We start from the raw sequence: 25,926 nt of genomic DNA, 5'->3' as shown, positions 1-25,926 counted from the left end.
GAGTATCTTGTAGACTGTGGTGGTGGTGATGACATCACTAGAAGAACGGATCACACCCTGCGCTGTAAATGTCAGCGCCCTGACTCTTCCTTCCAATTTGTCTCACCCATCTGTATGTTGTGTGTTTGTTTTCTGCAGAGATATTCTGATCACCCGCCTGGGAGCATCGATGAATTATGATGAACTGTGCGATGAAGTGAGAGAGATGTGCAGTCTCCACCAGGGGCAGCCGATCACGTTGAAGTGGATTGATGATGAAGGTATTGGGGGCGGACATCTCATTCTCTGTCAATGGGGCACTATTCCCACAAATGACTCCTGCTTACACCAAGATGAATGCAGACATCCTGCCTCCTCCCTAAGCCTCCCACAACATATTTCATATTGTGTAAAGATGGAAGGGGATGCAAAAATAAAACCTAAGTGTGCCGCTGTATGGTGTGTCGTACGGCCCTGTATTAAAGGGAGTCATCAATTTAATGCTGCCCTTTATCTCACGGAAGTATAAACTAGTGACAGATACCACGAGCAAAACACTGGGTAAATTACTTAAAAGGACAATACTGGGGTGGGATATTGACAACCACCGCCCCAACCAACTTGGCTGGAGCTGTAAAGGGAAGTTTTATGTTGGCTCCCCGCTCCTTCTCTTCTAGTTCTGGGCTCCCTTTCTGAAAGCATCCAGTGTGACATTGCCACAGCCAATCAATAGCTGTGGTGGAGACTGGATCCCCTTGTCATGTGACCATTTGTCATGACTTAAGGGAATCCAGTCACCACCACGGCCAGTGATTGGCTGCAGGCCGCGTCAAACCTGATGTTTGGAGTGAGGGAGCCCAGCGGAGCTTCACAGGCCTGGAAGAGGAGGAGCGGGGAGACTGCCCCCGGAAGCGGGTAAGCAAGCTTACCTTTACAGGTCTGGCCAGATGTGGGGGATTTGCCAAAACTCCCCCATTCTTGTACAACCCCTTCAAATTGTCCCAGTCATTTTGCTACATTCTTTATTTACCAAATGCAGCACAAGCAGAAAGCATATGCCATAGAGTCCTCGTATTCATGAGCGTCCTGCTCTTTCACAGCTTTCATCCCCCGCACTGCACTGTCAACTTTTTTCCTAATGCAAACAACGGCAACTAAAGATAGAGCCGGGAGCTCCATGAATCTGAGGACTGCGTGGCATCTGCTCTGTATTGAGTGAACTCACTGGAGCTGTTCAATACAGATGTTATACTGCCCACACAGCAGCAAACATCTTGCGACAGGTACTCAGTAAGGGTACTTTCACACTTGCGTTGTGAGGATCCGTTAGGCAGTTCCGTCTCCGGAACTGCCTGCTGGATCCAGAAATCCGTATGCAAACTGATATTTGTAGACGGATCCGGATGCGGATCCGTCTGACAAATGCAATGAAATTCCGAATCGGTGTCATCCAGAAAAACGGTGTTTATTTTTTCCCCGCATTTTTAAAGTTCTGCGCATTCGCAGACTGTGAAACCGGATCCAGTTTTCCGGAACACTTGGTACCAGATCCGGCATTAATACATTTCAATGGGAGTTAATGTCTGATTAATGCTGCAGTATTTTCTCGGGCCAAATACTGTAAAGAGATTGAACTGAAAACGACCTGATGGATACTGAACGGAATTCTTTCCATTCAGAATGCATTAGGATAAAACGGAAGCGTTTTTTTTTTTTTTTTCCAGTATTGAGACACTGTGACGGAACCTAATACCGGAAAAGAATAACGCTAGTGTGAAAGTACCCGAACTGCTTGCATTCCCTATGTAAGAATTCTGGAGCATCTATTTTTAGGTCTGTATACTGTGCCTTTCCTTTATTATTCCTGCTAGAAGTTACGAATTATCAGTTTGCAATGAAGATCCAGATGGTGTCCCCCACTTACTACTTCTAGTAAAAATAATAGTGGAATGGCACAAAATAGTCATAAGAATAGGTGCTCTAGAGTTATTACATGGGGAATGCAAGTAGTTGCTAAAAACAGACATGTCAGGGCAGTTTACAGGTCCTCTTTAAGGAAATAACCTCCCCTCAGAAAGTAATGGACTTGGTCTAGAATATCTCCATAATATGGTATTCTATGTGACATGCTTCACATATCAAGTCAAAGGCTGAACCCGGACATATCCCCATCTTCACCCCTCTGGCCCCCCTAATCGCACAGGGCAAAGGCTTTTTTAGGAGATCTAGTTACGTACCAGGCTCTCCATAAGGACTGCTAGGCGGAGGCTTCTGCCCAGCAGCGAGCCCGGTTAGGTCGCTGGCACTAATTGGTGGGCTTTAGCTCTGCCCTAGCCTGTAAAATGGCTAGGGCAGCGCTAAAGCCCGCCCATTAGAGCCGGTGATGCCATCAGGAACGCTTCTGGGCAGAAGCCTCTGCCTAGCAGTGTGCCATTGTAAACAAAAAAAGAAAGTCATTGCCCTGCGCAATACATGAGTCCGTAGCACAGCCCCCTGCCTGACCTCCCAGCACTGCCTAGGTCATATAGCATTATATTGATTTATGATGCTATGTAACCCTTAGGCCTCTTTCAGACGGGTGTCCCGGATTTTCTCCGTATGCGTCGCTTGTGCTCTGCGGGAAACCCGCGCAAGTGCGCACGCAATTTCAGTCAGTTTTGACTGCGATTGCGTTGTTCAGTTACGTATTGCACGCGCGTGATAAAAAACTGAATGTGGTGCAGAGACCCGGACTTCTTCACTGAAGTTCAGGTTTGGGTTAGGTGTTCCGTAGATTTTATTATTTTCCCTTTAACATGGTTATAAAGGAAAATAATATCCTTCTTAATACAGAATGCTTACTAAGATGTGGCTTGAGGGGTTAAAAAATAAAAAACTATTAACTCACCTCATCCACTTGATCGCGCAGCCGGCATCGTCTTTCTTCTTCTTTGACGACATGCAAAAGGACCTTTTGACGTAATCGCGCTTACCGCGCGGTGATGTCATTGCAGGTCCTATCTTCATTCAGCAGGACGTGTGCTGACGTCACCGCGCTCACCATGTGGTAAGCATCAAAGGTCCTTTTTTGCAGGTCCTCAAAGAAGAAGAAAGACTATGCTGGCTGCGCGATCAAGTGGATGAGGTGAGTTAATTGTTTTTATTTTTTAACCATCAAGCAACATTTTAGTAAGCATTCTGTATTAAGAATGTGATTATTTTTCTTTTATAACCATGTTATAAGGAAAAATTAATACAGTAAATTGACTTGAATCAATTTGCTAACATCATCTCCTTAGCAACCATGCGTGAAAATCGCATTGCATCTGAATTTGCTTGCGGATGCTATGCGATTTTTCACGCAGCCCCATTCATTTCTATGGGGCCTGCGTTGCGTGAAAAAAGGCTGAATCTAGAACATGCTGCGATTTTTCACGCTACACACAAGTGATGCGTGAAAATCATCGCTCATCTGCGCAGCCACATTGAAGTGAATGGGTCCGGATTCGGTGCGGGTGCAATGCGTTCACCTCGCGCATTGCCCCCTCTCGGAATTCTCGCCCGTGTGAAAGGGGCCTAAGGGTTACATAGCATTATATTGATTTATGATGCTATGTGACCCCGTCAGTGCTGGGAGGTCAGGCCGGGAGCTGCGCTGCGGACTCGCTGCGAGAGGAACGCTCGTCTGCAAGGGGCCTAACAGCTCGCTTATAGGTGGGGTTTACACAAGCGCTGCCCACTTTTGTTTTGAGCAATCTGAATTTGCTGGGGTTACTGAAAACTATGGACAGTGCCTGCAAAATCAGACTGTTGGCAACTATGCATATTATGTACAGCTGAAAGCCGTATGCATGATAAGTACCATAAAGCACCGTGTACAGGCACTTGTTGGCGATACCTGTTTCTATATAGCTAAGTCTGCTCATATTTTGAGCCATAGGTAAGCTGTGACTACTTGTTTTGTCATCACTCGCCTAATCACACACACAGGCGGCCGTTCGGTGTACAGTAATTAATGTAATTTGGTTTTCTGCAGAACTAGACAAGCCCCCGAAGGCAGAAAGCCGATGTTGTAAGAAGTGACTGCTGCCTCCTAATTGCTGGAAGTTTTCTAATAAAAGTTAAAAAGTTTTGTTTGCAGCTCTCTTGATATTTACTTTTTTTTTTTTTTTTTTTATGTATATGGGATTTAAAACCTTGTGACTCTTCCCCCCCCCCCCCCCCCCCGTCCTAATGCGAAAGCCATGTGCATCCAAGTAATATTTTACACTGGGAAACATCCTTATAATTGTAGGTTTCCAATCAATACTGAAGATAATTGGCTGGTGTAGACGCATTTTGAGCAGTATTGGTAAATATACAGGTCCGCCATGACATTAGACCACTAACATTCTGTAGGTCCACAAAACAGATCTGACAGACTCAAGTATCCACAAGTCCCTCTGATGACTGGTCCCATAACGGGGATTGGAGAAAGCTGTGCATGTGCGGCATGCTCTGCATTCACGAGGGGTTCCCATTTTTTAGATAGGTTAGTCTTAACAATGAAAACCAGGGTGGATTTGATTTAAATCAAAATGATTTAAATCACTAGACAGTAAGGCTTGATTTAAATCATAGTTTTCTACGTAGACTAATTCTTGCTGGTATAACTTATGATATGCAAGTAGATGAAGATTTTTAGAATAACAACTTTTCTTATTAGTTTGATTAGGCTGATTCTGTATTCATAGGTTTGTAGAAGTTAGGATTAAGGTATTTTTCTCAACTCTGTTCATGTTATAACATTTTTGCTGTGAAGAAGAGGCATGTGATCTCTGCTGAGTCAAATTCAGTTTTGAGAACTGCAAAAGTAAACCAAGCATCTGTGATAATATCTTGTAGGCAGAGAAACTGCCCAATAATCTTACAAACACATCTGGAAGAGCATGACATTGTGAATGGATTAATGGAATTTATTTACCCCAAAAATTGCACATATAGAAATGTAGAAACATAGAATGTGTCGGTAGATAAGAACCATTTGGCCCATCTAGTCTGCCCAATATACTGAATACTATGGATAGCCCCTGGCCCTATCTTATATGAAGGATGGCCTTATGCCTATCCCATGCATGCTTAAACTCCTTCACTGTATTTGCAGCTACCACTTCTGCAGGAAGGCTATTCCATGCATCCACTACTCACTCAGTAAAGTAAAACTTCCTGATATTACTTTTAAACCTTTGCCTCTCTAATTTTAAACTATGTCCTCTTGTAGCAGTTTTTCTTCTTTTTAAATATTCTTTCCTCTTTTACCTTGTTGATTCCCTTTATGTATTTAAAAGTTTCTATCATATCCCCTCTGTCTCGTCTTTATTCCAAGCTATACATGTTAAGGTCCTTTAATCTTTCCTGGTAAGTTTTATCCTGCAATCCATGTACCAGTTTAGTAGCTCTTCTCTGAACTCTCTCCAAAGTATCAATATCCTTCTGGAGATATGGTCTCCAGTGCTGCGCACAATACTCCAAATGAGGTCTCACTAGTGCTCTGTAGAGCGGCATGAGCACCTCCCTCTGTCTACTGGTAATGCCTCTCCCTATACACCCAAGCATTCTGCTAGCATTTCCTGCTGCTCTGACATTGTCTGCCTACCTTTAAGTCTTCTGAAAAAATGAGCCCTAAATCCCTTTCCTCACTGAGGTTAGGACTGTATCACTGATTTTATATTCTGCTCTTGGGTTTTTACACCCCACGTGCATTATCTTGCACTTATCAACATTAAATTTTTGTTGCCAGATTTTTGACCATTCCTCTAGTTTTCCTAAATCCTTTTCCATTTGGTGTATCCCTCCAGGAACATCAACCCTGTTGCAAATCTTTGTGTCATCAGCAAATGGACACACCTTACCATCGAGGCCTTCTGCAATTTCGCTGATAAAGATTTTAAACAATATGGATCCCAGAGCAGATCCCTGAGGTACCCCACTGGTAACAAGACCATGGTCTGAATATACTCCATTGACTACAACCCTCTGTTGTCTGTCCCTCAGCAACTGCCTAATCCATTCAACAATATGGGAGTCCACGTACAGCCTTATTCTACATAATAAAAACACTAATATTTATTTCATGATGGAATAACCTTTGGATGGTAATATTTTCCTCTAAAAGCATTTAATATAAAAAAAAATCTGATTTTAAATCCCCAAATCCGATCTGTATCACGGCCGTGGTCGTACCCTAATGCCACCAATACACCTGGGGGTTGCATGGTGCTGTAATAAGGTATATCATTTTTTAATTTATTTTTTCGTGCTCTGCTACCACAGCATGCGCCCTCTCCAGCGCTGAGACACCCGCTGATCTCTATAACCAGGAGTCTAAAGTGCTCAGCCGTTTCGCCTGACTGCGGTAGTAAAGACTGTTCCATAGACTTTCTATTGAGGCCGCCTGCAGTATTACACTCAGCAGTGAGGAGGAGCAGCGTTATTGAGACCTCAGGGCTGCATATACCCTTGTTTGCCTGCAGTTGTACAGCACTCCCTTGTAGTCAGTAAAGCTGACTCATAGGTTCATGCACAAGCATTTTGGGTTGACACCATTTTCAGTGCGTCAGAACTGTCACTTTGGACCTCAAAAATAGGTCTTATATAAATTACTATGTCACATCAGCTATGTTCCCCAATTGCTATCCTTCCTCATTACCTATGGTGGAAAATAGCTTATATTAGCCTGCATCCCTTTTGAGGGACAGGTTATTTTATTTTTTATTTTTTTCTTCACTTTTTGTATTTTTCCTTTTTGACTTTAATGCCCTTACCGACTTTTAAATACCATAATAAGTTATATTTTAATATACCCATTATCTTCTTCCAGTGAATTATCTTCTAACACTGATGAGCACACAGTCTGTAACTAGTGTTGATCGAGCACCAAAGTGCTCGTGTGCTCTGGCCGAACACAACGGTATGCTCCTGTGTTCTACGGAGCACCCGAGCACAATGGAAGTCAATGGGAGAACCCCAGGCACCTACTGCTCGGAAGAGAAGAGGATGTCTGGTTCACAAAAAAGGTTAAAAATTTATGGAAACCCCTTATCAAAATGGTTTGGAAACAGCATTAGGAGGATAGCTGGATGCATCTATTATCTACGACATACAATAGACAGCCACACAAAGGCTATATGCCAAAAGCCAGGTATGTGCAAGCCATCAATTTATCCATGAGACAGATAACAGGCTTAGTCAGCATACCTTACCCTGGCAGCCTTGTGCACTATGAGACATTAAGCCTCAAAGTTACTTCAGATTTTTATTTTTTATTTTTTTATGGCTTGGGTGGACCTGCGCACCTAGATCAAGATCATTAGGGTGACAAAAAGTTTCTGATTGACCTAACCTAATATTCAGTAACCTTTTCTATACATTTTTGTCATGTAAAAACGAATTTGTATAAACATGGGCATATGGGAAAGACGTGCAAATAAGTAGAATCTGCCTTGTTTTTCAGCTGAAAAACCATTTGCATGGAAAATTTGTCATCTACATGACTCGCGAACAGCGCCATCTATTGGTTTCATAGTCTTATGACAAGACTATTAGTGTAGCCTTTTGCATTGAAAATTCATGATAAAAATTTGCGATGAGAATATTCGTGATCTACACTACTCATGAACAGTGCCATCTATTGGATTCATAGTCTTATGACAACACTAATAGTCTTGTCATGAGACTATGAAACCAGTAGATGGCGCGGTTCATGAGTAGTGTAGATCGCAAATATTCACCCTCTCCTTCAGAGCAGGGGGTGCCTGGTTTGATGCTCGGGTCTCCCATTCACTTTCATTGTATTAAATTGTACTCGAGCACTCCGATGTGCCGAGCATAGCAATGCTCGAGCTAAACAGCAGTTCGGCCGAGCATGCTCGCTCAACACTATCTGTAACCATTTTTCCCCAGTAGTCTCCATGACACCACATCCTGAGATTGACTTCCTTCTGATTGGACATGAAAAACACAGAGAGGTTAAAAACCCCACCCCCTCCCTCCATCGCCAGTGTTTTTCCTGTTCCATCAGGATAGGAAGCTGGAGAGGTGTATGGAGCTCTAGCTGGGCTCACCTGTTTTTCCTCCAGGCAGAGGTCGGATCTGCAGGGCAGCTCTCCCTCCTCCGGGTTAGGCCTGGGCTCGGGGCATTGCGATATGCCCCCCTGCGAAGATCCCCTCTGCGGCGGTCCAGGGGGACTTAATGCAGAGGGGAAAGAAGATTATGGCGGATCGGCACTAGGATGTGTCCCTTCTGGCCGGCAGGCGGGTGACGTCAGACGCAGGGGGCGGAGCCAAAGCATCTTGATGTCATCAACATGCGCCGCAGGTCCTGGCAGGGCAAAGGAGGCTATAAAAACCCACAGGACCTGCAGAATGGCGCCCTGCACAGCGCAGCTTTTTCCTATTAGGAGTGTGCCCCTGGAAGCGGTCGGGAGTCAAGATGAGCACCCCCTTCACGCCGGGCTCTGGAACCGAGACTGCAACAAATCCAGGGACTGTGAGTAGCCTGCTCTCAGGCACGTCTATGTATTGCTGGGTTGGTCTGCTTATCCTTCCCTCCCTTACCTTTCAGGGAGAAAAGGATTCAGCTACTACCACTAAGAAAGCCAGGAAATGTGGTATCTGCTATAAACGACTGTCCAATACAGGAACTAAACCCCTTTGTAAGGAATGCACATCCAATGTCGTTAAATCAGAATTATCCAGCTTCCTTGAAGATATTAGAAAAGTAGTTAAAGAGGAGGTTCAGCTGGCCTTAACCACTTCAACCCCGCTAGCTGAAACCCCCTTCATGACCAGGCCACTTTTTACACTTCTGCACTACACTACTTTCACCGTTTATCGCTCGGTCATGCAACTTACCACCCAAATGAATTTTACCTCCTTTTCTTCTCACTAATAGAGCTTTCATTTGGTGGTATTTTATTGCTGCTGACATTTTTACTTTTTTTGTTATTAATCAAAATGTAACGATTTTTTTGCAAAAAAATGACATTTTTCACTTTCAGCTGTAAAATTTTGCAAAAAAACCGACATCCATATATAAATTTTTCGCTAAATTTATTGTTCTACATGTCCTTGATAAAAAAAAAAAAAATAATGTTTGGGCAAAAAAAAAAAAAATGGTTTGGGTAAAAGTTATAGCGTTTACACACTATGGTACAAAAATGTGAATTTCCGCTTTTTGAAGCAGCTCTGACTTTCTGAGCACCTGTCATGATTCCTGAGGTTCTACAATGCCCAAACAGTAGAAAACCCCCACAAATGACCCCATTTCGGAAAGTAGACACCCTAAGGTATTCGCTGATGGGCATAGTGAGTTCATAGAACTTTTTTTTTTTTTTTGTCACAAGTTAGCGGAAAATGATGATTTTTTTTTTTTTTTCCTTACAAAGTCTTATATTCCACTAACTTGCGACCAAAAATTAAAAATCCTAGGAACTCTCCATGCCCCTCACGGAATACCTTGGGGTGTCTTCTTTCCAAAATAGGGTCACTTGTGGCGTAGTTATACTGCCCTGGCAATTTAGGGGCCCATATGTGTGAGAAGTACTTTGCAATCAAAATCTGTAAAAAATGACCGGTGAAATCCGAAAGGTGCACTTTGGAATGTGGGTCCCTTTGCCCACCTAGGCTGCAAAAAAGTGTCACACATCTGGTATCGCCGTACTCAGGAGAAGTTGGGGAATGTGTTTTGGGGTGTCATTTTACATATAACCATGCTGGGTGAGAGAAATATCTTGGCAAAAGACAACTTTTCCCCTTTTTTTTTTTTTTTTTTTTTTTTTTTTTTTTATACAAAGTTGGCATTTGACCAAGATATTTTTCTCACTCAGCATGAGTATATGTAAAATGACACCCCAAAACACATTCCCCAACTTCTCCTGAGTACGGCGATACCAGATGTGTGACACTTTTTTGCAGCCAAGGTGGGCAAAGTGGCACATATTCCAAAGAGCACCTTTTGGATTTTGCAGGCCATTTTTTACACATTTTGATTGCAAAGTACTTCTCACACATTTGGGCCCCTAAATTGCCAGGGCAGTATAACTACCCCACAAGTGACCCCATTTTGGAAAGAAGACAGCCCAAGGAATTCCGTGAGGGGCATGGCGAGTTCCTAGAATTTAAAATTTTTTGTCACAAGTTAGCGGAAAATGATGATTTTTTTTTTATATATTTTTTTTCCTTACAAAGTCTCATATTCCACTAACTTGCGACAAAAAATAAAAAATTCTAGGAACTCGCCACGCCCCTCACGGAATACCTTGGGGTGTCTTCTTTCCAAAATGGGGTCACTTGTGGCATAGTTATACTGCCCTGGCAATTTAGGGGCCCAAATGTGTGAGAAGTACTTTGCAATCAAAATGTGTAAAAAATGACCAGCGAAATCCGAAAGGTGCACTTTGGAATATGTGCCCCTTTGCCCACCTTGGCTGCAAAAAAGTGTCACACATCTGGTATCGCTGTACTTGGGAGAAGTTGGGCAATGTGTTTTGGGGTGTCATTTCACATATAACCATGCTGGGTGAGAGAAATATCTTGGCAAAAGACAACTTTTCCATTTTTTTTTTTTATACAAAGTTGGCATTTGACCAAGATATTTATCTCACCCAGCATGGGTATATGTAAAATGACACCCCAAAACACACTCCCCAGCTTCTCCTGAGTACGGCGATACCAGATGTGTGACACTTTTGCGCATCTAGGCTGCAAAAGTGCCCAAATTCCTTTTAGGAGGGCATTTTTAGACATTTGGATCCCAGGCTTCTTCTTCTCACGCTTTAGGGCCCCTAAAAAGCCAGGGCAGTATAAATACCCCACATGTGACCCCACTTTGGAAAGAAGACACCCCAAGGTATTCAATGAGGGGCATGGCGAGTTCATAGAAATGTATTTTTTTGGCATACGTTAGCGGAAATTGATTTTTATTTTATTTTATTTTTTTCTCACAAAGTCTCACTTTCTGTTAACTTTTAGGACAAAAATGTAAATCTTTCATGGACTCAATATGCCCCTCAGCGAATACCTTGGGGTGTCTTCTTTCCAAAATGGGGTCAGTTGTGGGGTGTTTGTACTGCCCTGGCATTTGAGGGTCTCCGCAATCATTACATGTATGGCCAGCATTAGGAGTTCCTGCTATTCTCCTTATATTGAGCATACAGGTAATGAGATTTTTTTTTTTCCGTTCAGCCTCTGGGCTGAAAGAAAAAAATGAACGGCACAGATTTCTTCATTCGCATCGATCAATGTGGATGAAAAAATCTCTGCCAAAAAAAAAAGAGGAGGGGAAAGGCGTCTGCCAGGACATAGGAGCTCCGCCCAACATCCATACCCACTTAGCTCGTATGCCCTGGCAAACCAGATTTCTCCATTCACATCAATCGATGTGGATGAATAAATCATTGCCGGGATTTTTTTTATTTTTTTTATATACAAAGTGTTTGCCAAAGCATAGGAACGCCGCCTCCTCCTCAGCTCGTATGCCTCGGCAAACGTATCTTTTACTGCAGAGGAGAAATCTCGTCTTGCAGCGCCGCATACACCGACTTGCGTGTAATCTGACAGCAGCGCAATGCTTCTGTCAGAATGCACATCAGTGCTGCAGCTAGTAGATCGGTTGGTCCACCTGGAAGGTAAAAAAAAAAAGAAAAAACCAGGCCACAACGCAATAATTTTATTAACTTTGGAACAGAATACATAAACTTTAACTTTTTGAACTAAACATTAACCTTTTTGCTTACTGGTGTGTTTTTTTTTTTTTTTTTTTACCTTTTTTATAGAACAAACCTCTCCTTCCCCATGGGTCAATGTGCAAAGCGCAAATCGCCCAAAGATGTGGCGAAGTGCGTTATGCACTTTGTCCCAGATGAAAGGAGACGTTTGCAGAAGCTGTGTGAGTGAATGGGCCCTAATAGCCCTGTGTGCCTGTCCTGGTGAGATGATCCCTATGCTAATAGTGTACCTGTGAGTGGTACTTCCGGAAACACTCTCCAAAGCATAGGGCAGGGTGGTCAGGACAGTCAGGACAGAAATAGCGGGTGTCACGCCTTATTCCACTCCTGCTACAGACACAAAAAAAATTTCGGGGTGGCGGTCGGTTTGAGGTACCAGGAACGACACTGGGGAAATGTCGCTCGTGTAGACGGCTAACTACACTGGTGGATGGGGCCACGGAACCTCCTGGGTACAGGAGGTTCGCGATGATCTCTTCCTGAAATTTGAGGAAGGATCCAGTTCTCCCAGCCTTACTGTAGAGAACAAAACTATTATACAGAGCCAATTGAATTAAATATACAGACACCTTCTTATACCAGCGTCTGGTTCTGCGGGACACTAAATACGGAGCCAACATCTGGTCATTGAAGTCCTCCCCTCCCATGTGAAGGTTATAGTCGTGGACTGAGAGGGGCTTTTCAATGACACGGGTTGCGATACGCTAATCAGCGAATAAGGAACTGCGGTGTGGTGGGCTGGGCGCTAACTGATCGCTAAACTACCTAACCAAGGGGCCTAAACTATACCTAAAACCTAACGGTCAATACCAGTGAAAAAAAAAAGTGACATTTTGCACTGATCACTTTTTTCCTTTTCACTAGTGATTGACAGGGGCAAGAAGGGGTGATCAAAGGATTAATTGGGTGCTGGGAGGTGATCTGGGGGCTAAGTGTGGTGTTGGTGGGTACTCACAGTGATGTGTGCTCCTCTGCTGGAACCAACCGACCAAAAGAAGGAGCAGAGGAGCACAGCAGCCATATAACCAAATCATATTTACTAATATGATGTGGTATCTGGCTGCTGATTTCGTTTTTTTGAAAATCATCAACCTGCCAGCCAATGATCGTGGCTGGCAGGTTGATGACGAACTTGTCCTTTGAATTTTGCGCGGGCCGGCTTCCCCGGAAATCTCGCGTCTCGCGAGAGGACGCACCGGTGCGTCCACCCAGAAGAGCACGACCGCCGAGAAGACGCAATCCTGCGTACGGCGGTCGTGAGCAGGTTAACATCTAAGGAACCAACACCCCCAAAAATCACTCCTCCTCACGACATCCGCAGTAGTCGTTTACTTATTTCTGACTCGGACTCCAAAGGTCTGGCAGTTTCGGACTCTGAATCAGTACAAAAACTATTTGCATCCTCAGATGAAGATGGCGAATACAAACGTTTTTTGTTCAATTCGGATGACGTTGATGAGCTGATCAAAGCTATCAGAGCTACCATTCAAATGGAAATGCCAAAGACACCTAGGTCAAAACAAGAAGAGATTTTTGGGGGCCTAGGAGAAAGGAAAAACGCAGTCTTTCCAGTACCAGATAGTGTCCAGAAGTTGATACGTTCTGAGTGGGAGAAACCAGACAAAGGATCCTTTATTCCAAGGGGGATTAAAAGGCATTACCCGTTTAGCCCAGATGACTGCACTGATTGGGAAACCATCCCTAAAGTAGACACACCAGTAGCTAAGGTGGCTAAACATACAGCTCTACCCTTTGAGGATTCAGTACAACTAAAAGATCCGCTAGATCGGAAAGCAGAAAGTCTTTTAAGAAAGACCTGGGATGCAACAGCGGCCCTTCTCAAACCAGCAGTAGCTTCAACCTGTGTAGCTAGAACATTAAACTTATGGCTAGAGCAACTAGAAATCCACCTAGTCAATAAAACGCCACACGGCCAGATATTGGAGAGCTTACCCTTATTGAAGATGGCAACCTCGTTTTTATAAAACCAACCGTTTTATCGAACACGGCGAGACGGGCTTTATGGCTTAAAGCTTGGTCAGGAGACATTGCTTCCAAAAATAAACTAATCGCTCTCCCCTTCCACGGTCAATATGTCTTTGGAACGGACCTTGACAAAATCTTAGAGAACGGCAGTTTTTTCGTGACCGACACTATCAACCCGAAAATAAGAAAGATAAAGAAGTCCGGAAGGTGGAGCTATGCAAAAGGAGGCAGGGGAAGAAATTTCCTTTTCAACCTGACTCGAGTAGAATCCTCCTCCACCAATACCAAACAATGACGCAATACCAGTAGGGGGAAGGCTCAGCTCCTTTCAAAAATCTTGGGAGCACATAACAAACAATGTGTGCATATTAAACATTGTAGAAGCAGGTTACAGAATAGAGCTACTTTCTCTCCCCCTCCACAAAAATTTGTTATTACTACCCTTCCTACATGTCAAATTGGTACCTTTAAAAAAACTTCAAACAACACTGAGGAACTTCAAGAAAGTAAAATTCTGCTCCATCCGACAGGCAATGAAGGTGTTGGGAAGCCTTTCCGCATGTATCCCAGCGGTGGCCTGGGCACAATTTCACCTAAGACCACTTCAAAAATTCATTCTAAACATCCCAAACGACTCTAGAAAACGAATATTTTTAGATTAAAAAGTGAAGAATTCCCTGAATTGGTGTCTCAAAGAGACCAACCTAAAAAATTGGGTATTTTGGGCCCAAGAACTACCCTTAGTAATTACAACGGACGCGAGCCTCCAGGGTTGGGGAGCATTAGTCCAGGGGAAATGGACAAATTATGTGAAACATCAATCCTCAAACTTAAGGGAACTGAGGGCAATTTGGGAGGCATTGAAACGCACGAGTCTGATATCAGTAGGACGCCATGTCCAAGTGTATTCAGACAATGCAACAGCAGTGGCCTTCATCCAACACCAGGGAGGCACAAGACACCGTCTACTACAGGGCCTATCAAACTAAATTTTCTCCTGGGCAGGGGAAAACATACAGTCACTATCAGCAGTTCACCTGAAAGGATCTCTAAATGTTCAGGCCGACTACCTGAGCCGCCACACGTTAGACCCGGGAGAATGAAAATTATCACCGGAGGCTTTCCAACTAATAACAAGGAAACGGGGCAGACCGACAGTAGACCTATTTGCGTCCAGAAAACATCACCAGTTGAGTCAATTCTTCTCCCTCAACCCAAGGGATCATCCTCTGGCAGTGGATGCTTTCAACCAAAACTAGACGACGAATCTAGTCTGCGCATTCCCTGCGTTTCCACTGATCCCCAGAGTTCTCCAGAAATTTCAGAAGGCAAGATGTACGTTAATTCTGATAACCCCCCTTTGACCCAAGAGGAGTTGGTTTGCGCTGTTAAAAGCCCTCGGCATAGAAGCCCCTCTCCTTCTACCTCTGAGGCCAGACCTTCTTAGTCAGGGACCTATTGCTCACCCAGAGCTACGGATGTTAAAGTTATCAGCCTGGATTCTGAAGAATCCACTCTGTTGAACCTAGGGTTATCCAAAAAAAGTTGTGAACACTTTACTCCTAAGCAGGAAACAAAGCACGAACGATAAATATTTGAAAATAAGGGAAAAATTCGCTGAATGGTCAGGAAAATCCTTTGACCGGTTCAAGGCCAATATCCCACTAATCTTGGAATTTCTTCAGGAAGGCTTAGATTTAGGACTATCCCCTAATACCCTTAGGGTCCAAGTGTCGGCGCTAGGAGCCTTATATAACACCAGCCTCACAGAACATCCCTGGGTAACTAGATTTCTCAAGGCAAAAGATAGGATCAGACCCACGATCAAAAACATGGTAGCTCCTTGGAATCTCAATACGGTGCTGGCCGGCCTGACTTCTGGTCCATTTGAGCCTATAGATGAAATCCCCATCAAATGGCTTGCCATCAAAACTATCTTCTTAGTGGCAATAACATCGGCCAGAAGAGTCTGTGAGCTGCAGGCCTTGTCCATTCGAAAACCTTTTTTTTTTTTTTTTTTTTTTTTTTTTTTTAGAACCTAAAATTAGAACCTACTTAAATTAGAACCTACGTTTCTCCCAAAGGTGGGCTCTACCTTCCATAGGTCACAGGACATTGTACTTGCCTCATTTTGAAACAATCCTAAAAATGAACAAGAAATCTCCTACCACACATTAGACTTTCGAAGAGCTGTCCTAAAATATCTGGAAGCAACCAGACAGTGGAGAAAAGACAAATCTTTTCGTCCAGTTTTCAGGTCCCAATAAGGGGAAAAAGGCAGCAAAAAGCTCCATTTCCAGATGGATAAGGTTAGCTATCTCTGAAGCATATAAAGTCCAAGGGAAAGAAGCCCCTGCTTCCCTGAAAGCACATTCTACAAGGGGCATGGCCGCCTCCTGGGCGGAAAAAGCTTCGGCCTCGTTACAGCAAATTTGCAGAGCAGCAACTTGGAAAAGAATTCGTACCTTTTACCAAGCATTACAGATTAGATATCATTGCCAACGATGACTTGAGGTTTGTAGTAAGTCTTAAAGTCCTCTCTGCAGTTGTCTCCCCCCCCTCCCCCCCCCCTAATAATTTTCTTTGATATTGACTCAGGATGTGGTGTCATGGAGACGACTGGGGAAAATAGTATTACACTCATCGGTAATCCGGTTTCCTGGAAGTCTCCATGACACCACATGCATCCCACCCTTTAGATACAGTACAGACCAAAAGTTTGGACACACCTTCTCATTCAAAGAGTTTTCTTTTATTTTCATGACAATTGTAGATTCACATTGAAGGCATCAAAAATATGAATTAACACATGTGGAATTATATACATAACAAAAAAGTGTGAAACAACTGAAAATATGTCATATTCTAGGTTCTTCAAAGTAGCCACCTTTTGCTTTGATTACTGCTTTGCACACTCTTGGCATTCTCTTGATGAGCTTCAAGAGGTAGTCACCTGAAATGGTTTTCACTTCACAGGTGTGCCCTGTCAGGTTTAATAAGTGGGATTTCTTGCCTTATAAATGGGGTTGGGACCATCAGTTGCGTTGTAGAGAAGTCAGGTAGATACACAGCTGATAGTCCTACTGAATAGACTGTTAGCTGCTTTTTTTCTTGCCATAATACAAATTCTAAGTAAAGAAAAACGAGTGGCCATCATTACTTTAAGAAATTAAGGTCAGTCAGTCCGATAAATTGGGAAGACTTTGAAAGTGTCCCCAAGTGCAGTCACAAAAACCATCAAGCGCTACAAAGAAACTGGCTCACATGCGGACCGCCCCAGGAAAGGAAGACCAAGAGTCACCTCTGCTGCGGAGGATAAGTTCATCCGAGTCACCAGCCTCAGAAATCGTAGGTTAACAGCAGCTCAGATTAGAGACCAGGTCAATGCCACACAGAGTTCTAGCAGCATACACATCTCTAGAACAACTGTTAAGAGGAGACTGTGTGAATCAGCCCTTCATGGTAGAATATCTGCTAGGAAACCACTGCTAAGTACAGGCAACAAGCAGAAGAGACTTGTTTGGGCTAAAGAACACAAGGAATGGACATTAGACCAGTGGAAATCTGTGCTTTGGTCTGAGTCCAAATTTGAGATCTTTGGTTCCAACCACCGTGTCTTTGTGCGACGCAGAAAAGGTGAACGGATGGACTCTACATGCCTGGTTCCCACCGTGCAGCATGGAGGAGGAGGTGTGGGGGTGCTTTGCTGGTGACACTGTAGGAGATTTATTCAAAATTGAAGGCATACTGAACCAGCATGGCTACCACAGCATCTTGCAGCGGCATGCTATTCCATCCGGTTTGCGTTTAGTTGGACTATCATTTATTTTTCAACAGGACAATGACCACAAACACACCTCCAGGCTGTGTAAGGGCTATTTGACCATGAAGGAGAGTGATGGGGTGCTGCACTAGATGACCTGGCCTCCACAGTCACCGGACCTGAACCCAATCGAGATGGTTTGGGGTGTACTGGACCGCAGAGTGAAGGCAAAAGGGCCAACAAGTGCTAAGCATCTCTGGGAACTCCTTCAAGACTGTTGGAAGACCATTTTAGGTGACTACCTCTTGAAGCTCATAAAGAGAATGCCAAGAGTGTGCAAAGCGGTAATCAAAGCAAAAGGTGGCTACTTTGAAGAACCTAGAATATGACATATTTTCAGTTGTTTCACACTTTTTTGTTATGTATATGATTCCACATGTGTTAATTCATAGTTTTGATGCCTTCAGTGTGAATCTACAATTTTCATAGTCATGAAAATAAAGAAAACTCTTTGAATGAGAAGGTGTGTCCAAACTTCTGGTCTGTACTGTACTTAATTCGGCAGGTTTTTTTTCTGTTATCCTTTCATCCTGGGGTTCTTCGTTAAAATACACTGGCGATGGAGGGAGGGGTTTGGGGTTTTTTAACCTCTGACTTCCTTCTGATTGGACAGGAAAAACAATCTCAGGATGTGGTGTCATGGAGACTTCCAGGAAACCGGATTACCGGTGAGTGTAATACTCTTTTCTGTGGGAAAAAAAACTAAAAAGATAGGTGTGGGTCCCAGAGGTAGAACATGCTCTTTTTGGACGTTTATGGCATATCTTATGGGTAGGAGTACACCTTTTATAAAATATTAAATGTACTAAGTTATTCACACTGCAGAGTCGTGCGCATGTACACTCGCCTAAAGAATTATTAGGAACACCATACTAATACGGTGTTGGACACCCTTTTGCCTTCAGAACTGCCTTAATTCTACATGGCATTGATTCAACAAGGTGCTGATAGCATTCTTTAGAAATGTTGGCCCATATTGATAGGATAGCATCTTGCAGTTGATGGAGATTTGAGGGATGCACATCCAGGGCACGAAGCTCCCGTTCCACCACATCCCAAAGATGCTCTATTGGGTTGAGATCTGGTGACTGTGGGGGCCATTTTAGTACAGTGAACTCATTGTCATGTTCAAGAAACCAATTTGAAATGATTCGAGCTTTGTGACATGGTGCATTATCCTGCTGGAAGTAGCCATCAGAGGATGGGTACATGGTGGTCATGAAGGGATGGACATGGTAAGAAACAATGCTCAGGTAGCCTGTGGCATTTAAACGATGACCAATTGGCACTAAGGGGCCTAAAGTGTGCCCAGAAAACATCCCCCACACCATTACACCACCACCAGCCTGCACAGTGGTAACAAGGCATGATGGATACATGTTCTCATTCTGTTTACGCCAAATTCGGACTCTACCATTTGAATGTCACAACAGAAATCGAGACTCATCAGACCAGGCTACATTTTTCCAGTCTTCAACAGTCCAATTTTGGTGAGCTTGTGCAAATTGTAGCCTCTTTTTCCTATTTGTAGTGGAGATAAGTGGTACCTGGTGGGGTCTTCTGCTGTTGTAGCCCATCCGCCTCAAGGTTGTGCGTGTTGTGGCTTCACAAATGCTTTGCTGCATACCTCGGTTGTAACAAGTGGTTATTTCAGTCCAACGTTGCTCTTCTATCAGCTTGAATCAGTCGGCCCATTCTCCGCTGACCTCTAGCATCAACAAGGGATTTTCGCCCACAGGACTGCCGCATACTGGATGTTTTTCCCTTTTTACAGCATTCTTTGTAAACCCTAGAAATGGTTGTGCGTGAAAATCCCAGTAACTGAGCAGATTGTGAAATACTCAGACCGGCCCGTCTGGCACCAACCATGCCACGCTCAAAATTGCTTAAATCACCTTTCTTTCCCATTCTGACATTCAGTTTGGAGTTCAGGAGATTGTCTTGACCAGGACCACAACCCTACATGCATTGAAGCAACTGCCATGTGATTGGTTAACTAGATAATTGCATTAATGAGAAATGGAACAGGTGTTCCTAATAATGCTTTAGGTGAGTGTATATAAGCTGTATTTTCCCCCTACAAGACGCACGTGGGTTTTAGAGGAGGAAAGTACGATTTTTTTTTTTTTTTCACATCAGACCCCTAATTAGACCTCAGATCGGACTCCCTATGTTAATAAGACCCTTATTCAGACTCTAAGATCAGACTCCCAATATTAGGACCCCCTGTCAGACCTCAGATCAAACAAAAACAACAAGTCAATTTGCCTCTCCTGTTCCGGATGCCGCCGCTTTGGGAATCCAATTCCTGCTCTTGTGGCAGCCTGCAGATGTCCTCGTGATGTGCGCAGTCACAGCACAAGGAGCGGCCGAGGAACGGAAAGCGATAAGTGCAGAGCCCCGGGGCTCTGCATTCACCGCTTCCTGGTCCCACCCTCAATGGAAGCACTCATTGTTCGGCCCATAAGACGCACTGACACCCCCCCCCATTCGGGCGAAAATGACGATAGATATAGGCAGAGATATATATATATATATATATATATATATATATATATATAATATTATTTATTTATTTGTGGGGATTTGCTCTTGTAGTTAGGACTAGCGGATGCAATATAGAGGCAAATTGGTGTATCACAAAACGCAGGTGGCTTGTTGTTTGTTCACACACAAGGAAAGTCCATAAACAATAAGTCACCTTTTCTCCTGGGTGTTAATTCACACCCTGTTAGCCGTTAAGTCTCATCAAGTCCATAGGCGGCCTGTTCGCATTTAGAGGGGCCTGAGTCCTCCAGCCCGGCTCAAACCTCGAATCCCAGCATAGCCCTCAGTTCACAGCACACAGACTCCTGAGCAGCTCCACTGTCAGAGGGAGGTAAATCCACACACCTGGCAGTGCTGGCTGGTTTTTATGCCTGGCAAAACCCAGCCTGGAACATGGGGAGTAGTCACCTACCCAGCACTTTGACTAATCCCAGTAAGAGCCGTCCCGGATCAGCTATAACAGCCATGCTAAATAGCAATAGCTGCTGCTGACACATAAAATACCGGCTCTTACTTCAGAGGCCAGGAACCTCTGACACATACCTTCCATCCACGATGATTCCAGGAGGCTTCTTACAGTGTGTGTATATACTGTGTGTGTGTATATATATATCACACACATATACTGTTAACTAATGAGTTGTAGTGAATTTGGGGGAGCACAGAATCATGTTGACAGTCTTCTTCTAATTAAGGTCATTATAGCCAGGGCATCGTATCGGCAAACTTTCCTGTGGGTGTCCTGGATACGCAGTCTGACAGTTGCTCCATCTTGCTCGCGGTCTTTTATATTGGTCTTGATGGTGGCAGCTTCCCAGCTGTTTGTCATTCAGTTGGTTGAACCAGTGATTTGTATTACATCTCCCTCCCATGGTCTGTTTTTGATGAATTGGCATTTTTCATCCCTGCTCCTTTTAATGCTGTATTTCTTCTACTCCCTGTTAAATGTTAAGAGGAGATTACTAGTAGCTGAAAGATCCTGGTTGTTTAGTCTCCCTCCCTACTTTATTATTTTTTATTCTTTCTGGCTCTATAGTGCACAAATAACTATGACCGTTTTATTATTTTATCCGTTTTCAGGCAATTTACATTAAATAACAAGGACAACAATTTCTCTTACGTCCAGCTTTTGCAACCCTTTTCTACAGTTTAGACTAGAATTTAACACTACATTTTGGGCTACAAAACCTTAAAAGGACATCTGTCAGCAGATGTGTCCCTATGACACTGTCTGACCTGTTCCATGTGCACTTGGCAGCAGAAGGCATCTGTGTTGGTCCCATGCTCATATGTGTCCACATTGCTGAGGAAGTGAAGTTTTAATGTATGCAAATGAGTCTCTAGAAGCAATGGGGGTGTTGATTGACAAAGACAGGTGTGATGTTTTAACGTCAAGCTCTTGGAAAGCGTTTGGCTGCATGGTGCTGTGATCAGCATCCGGTTTCAAGTTGTTATCCCCTAGAAGCATGACTCCTAGGTGAGAATTACTCTATAACAGGGATCAGCAACCGACTGCACTACTCCCAGCATGCACACTTCACTCCTATAAGTGAAAGGAGGATTGTGGGAGTTGTAGTTTCACAACAGCTGTTTTGCCGGAGGTTGCTGATCCCTGCTCTATAACATAGTGTCTGAAGGAGCATGCCACACTTTTTTCAGTCACTTTCACAGAGAAAATGTATTTTTGTCCCCTTAGGAAAATGGGGTTGTACAGAAGTCTATGGGCAGAGTTCTGCATCTGAACTAACATTAATACTGGGGAACTTTATTTGGAGAGGAATTTTTAAAGTCAGGTTTGTAGAAGTTGGGGGTTGCTGTAATTTGCATTGTATATATTACATTTTGCAGGTTGTAGCGTCACGGCCACTGCACAGTAATTTCCGGCTCCATCCATGGTTTTCTTTCTAGTAGCAGCTGAAAATAGCTGATCGTGGGGGTGTGTGTGCTTGATGTCAGACCCCCACTGATCTCTTATTGATGATCTGTCCTGAAGATAACCGCTTTAAGTCTTAGGCCCCTTGCAGACAATCGTGTTCGGATTAAGTCAGGATGCGTTTAGTGAAAACTGAGCGATTTCGCGATTTAATGCGTGTTGCGCGCGCGTAATAATAAACTGAAGGTTTACAAACACCACCTCTTAGCAACCATCCGTGAAAAACGCATCGCACCCGCACTTGCTTGCGGTTTTAATGCGATTTTCACGCAGCTCCATTCACTACTATGGGACCAGCATTGTGTGAAAATCACAGAATATAGGACATGCTGCGATTTTCGAGCAACGCACAAGTGATGGGTGAAAACCAACGCTCATGTACACAGCCCAATTGAAGTGAATGGGTCTGGATTCCATGCCGGCGCAATGCGTTCGCATCACGCATTGCACCTGCGCGGAATACTTGCTTGTGTGAAAGGGGCTAAGGCTCCTATTGCACCTGCAGATGAAGCAGGTGATTGTCTGGAAGGGAGCGTTTAGCGCAGAAGACCGCTACTAATACATGCAGCGACCTCCTCCTCAGTATTCAGACTATCAATCACTAACGCCATCTCTCTTCCTCATACGGAATCGCTCTTGGCCTCCAGCAGGTTGTGATTAGACAGCACAATGTGCCGCCGACAAATGATTTTTAAACCTGCTGAAAAATTGCAATTACCCGATGAACGAGCGTTTGCTTGTACATCGGGTAATTGTTGCAGTATTATACTTCCTGTGAACGCTTGTTAGCGATGATCTTCAGGTGTAATGGGGCCTTAACACTTCTGTCTTGACCCACAACCAGTGCATAGGAGTAGTCCTGTTCTGTAGGGAGGAAAAAGCCATTTTTTTTTTTCTCTTTGGCAACCTCTTTAACACATCCCAATAATGGGACAATTTGTTGTCCGATACTAAGAAGAATGTAGAATGGCATGCATCAAAGCCCAGTAATGTAGGTTTATACTTACTGTTTGTGTAGATGCCAGCCATTCAGAAGGACCTGTGATATCACAGCTGTCAAAAGTTAACTAGCCTATAGGATTCTGCAGAGGCTGCATAAATCTGGTCTCTTCCAGCCGTTCTATTATAATTTTGCCTTAACATACGGCTTAGACTACTTTCACACCAGCGTTTTCAATTTCCACTATTGAGATCCGTCATAGGATCTCAATAGCAGAGGAAAACGCTTCAGTTTTGTCCCTATTCATTGTCAATGGGGACAAAACTGAACTTAAGGGAACGGGGTGCACCAGAATGCATTCCGTTCCTTTTGGTTATATTCCCATGACGCGCACACAAGCGCAGCAAGCTGCGTTTTTGAGTGCGTCCTGGGATGCGGAGCAAGACGGAGCCGTCATGACGCATCTGTTTACTCGGATACAATAGAGAACGGATCTGTCTTCCATTGACTTAGTGGTTTTAGTTCCGGATCAGTCATGGCTATTTTAGAAATAATACAACCGGATCCATTTATAACGGATGCAGACGGTTCTATTATCATGACGGAAGCATTTTTTGCTGATCCATGACTGATCCAGCAAAAAAGCTGGTGTGAAAGTAGCTTACTTAAGTGAGAATTTTTTTTATTTTTACTTATTTTGAAAAACTAACTGTTCCCAAAAAGAGTGTAAAAAGGGATGAATCCCCCCACTTCTTATGTGTGGGAGCTCAGCCTTATGTGACCCCGTCTGAAACATCAAATTTAATGATCAGCTCTACATAAAAGTAAATGCATATTTTCTGTTGGTTTTGCAAGTGAAAGAAACTTGCACCTTCAGGATGTGAAATTTGGCAGAGTCTTTGGTGTTTAAGACTATTATCCAGCAAAGCAGGCCTAGTAACACGGGCTCCTAAGTCTTCAAAGTATTAATAGCATGGCTTAATGCTCCGCTATCTCCAGTCCTCCATCAAATAATATCCTCCTTCCCTGAATTAAGAGCCCTGTGTGGCAGCATCAAATATTTAAATGTTTCTCTCCATAAACTTTAATAAAATGAAAACTCGTAGAGCTGAATGTAATAAGACGCACGCAGTTTCATCAGCTAAATGAATTTCTCTTTGGCCACAGAGGGTTTCAGGCTAGTGCTCTATAAAACAATTCTTTACTGAATATTTCACGCACAATATGAGATCCAATTAAATAATGGGGCTACTGCCTCTTCTTGCTGAACTAAAATCTATTTCTGATGGAAAACACTTTTGCTTATTTCTCTTTGTAATAAAATTTAGTCTCTGAATGTGGTAATTAGGAGCATGAACTGGATCATGCTGAATTAATGTTTTAAACAATGAAATCACTCGAAGTTCCATCCTAGGGGATCAATACCAGAAAATAACTGATCAGTATTAGGCTACTTTCACACTTGCGCTTGATCGGATCCGTTCTGAACGGATCCGATCATATTAATGCAGACGGAGGCTCCGTTCAGTACGGATCCGTCTGCATTAATAACTTAGAAAAGTGCGCAAGATGCCTGAGCGGATCCGTTCAGACTTTCAATGTAAAGTCAATGGGGGATGGATCCGCTTGAAGATTGAGCCATATGGTGACCTCTTCAAGCGGATCCGTTCCCATTGACTTACATTGTAAGTCTGAACGGATCCGCTCGATGCAGGCTGAACGCCGCCAGACTGATGCAGTCTGAGCGGATCCGCTCCATTCAGACTGCATCAGGGCTGGACGGAGGCGTTCGGGTCCGCTCGTGAGCTCCTTCAAACGGAGCTCACGAGCGGACCGACGAACGCTAGTGTGAAAGTAGCCTTATCCCCATGCATTCTGAATAGAGAGCAATCTGTTCAAGATGCATCAGGATGTCTTCAGTTTAGTCACTGAACGGCGTTTTGGACGGAGGAAATACCGCAGCATGCTAGCACAGACCTGTCACTTATCAGTAGGAGGAGCGCCCGACCGGCCACAGCTAGTCTGACGAGGTGTTTTGCCTCACTTAAGAGTGAATTTCCTGGTGACCATTTCCCTTTGACCTCTTCAGGACTAAGCATTTTTTTTTTTTTACTTTTTTGTTTACAAAGTCACATGAGGGATTGTTATTAAAGGGGAGGTGTCACTAATATAAATGTATCCAGCCCAATAGATATGGCTGTTGTATCACTTTCCCCAAATCCCACCATTTATCAGAACCGCCTTATTCTGCAGTTATCAGCTCCCATTGCTCCCTGCGGTAAATAATTTAGGATTTCAATTGCTGTTGGTTATGTCCTGTAGACTGTAGAGGAGCCTTGTAATACAGGACGCACATGCTCACAGCGCTGCTTCTCCTTCCCTTCAGGAATCTCTTCTCTGTGTAGTGTCGGTTATGGATGGACAGACAGGCAGATAATGGACAAATAAACATAGGGATGAATTGTGCTCTAACAATTGATTGAAATTAGCACAAATTGTTATGAATCCAGTTACACAGAGCAATGTAGAGGTAGAATATGAACTGGTTTAGTGTCACACGATCTGCTGACGTCAGGACACATCTCTCTGCCCTAAGACATGATGGGACAGCAGTCACATGACAAACCAGGAAGTAGGATTCAAGCACGGGGGAGAAGAGAAAACTGCAAATGATGTAGAGTACTTAATGGAAATAAACTACTTCACAGCTTTAAGTTGTATTTTTCTAATGCAACAATTTAATTCACAATATCTTCTCTTGAGAAACGGGAAAAAAATTCTCTGTGGGGCGAAATTGAAATAAACACTTTTATTTTTACAGCGTTCATTCAGTGCTAAACATGACATTGGACTACGGAGGGGAGCCCTTCTCCTAACGGCTCAGATGCCATGGTTGCTATTTACCATGACATTTCAGGGGCTTAACAGCTTAGGCTACTTTCACACTTGCGTTCGGGGTTCCGCTTGTGAGTTC

The 25,926-nt window shown here is 43.6% G+C and overlaps 1 protein-coding gene across 1 annotated transcript in view; it reads left to right on the top strand.

The window, feature by feature from the left end:
* Positions 1–25,926, top strand: part of PRKCZ (protein kinase C zeta) — a 260,333-nt gene that overhangs the window by 41,649 nt on the left and 192,758 nt on the right. The window contains exon 3 of the mRNA XM_044281869.1: positions 139–260. Coding sequence (XP_044137804.1) covers positions 139–260 — 122 coding nt within the window. The remainder of the gene's footprint in view (positions 1–138; positions 261–25,926) is intronic.

Source organism: Bufo gargarizans, chromosome 2, assembly GCF_014858855.1.
Source record: "Bufo gargarizans isolate SCDJY-AF-19 chromosome 2, ASM1485885v1, whole genome shotgun sequence".
NCBI lineage: Eukaryota > Metazoa > Chordata > Amphibia > Anura > Bufonidae > Bufo > Bufo gargarizans.
Note: the sequence above shows the minus strand (reverse complement) of the source record. Positions and strands in the feature narration are given on the sequence as shown.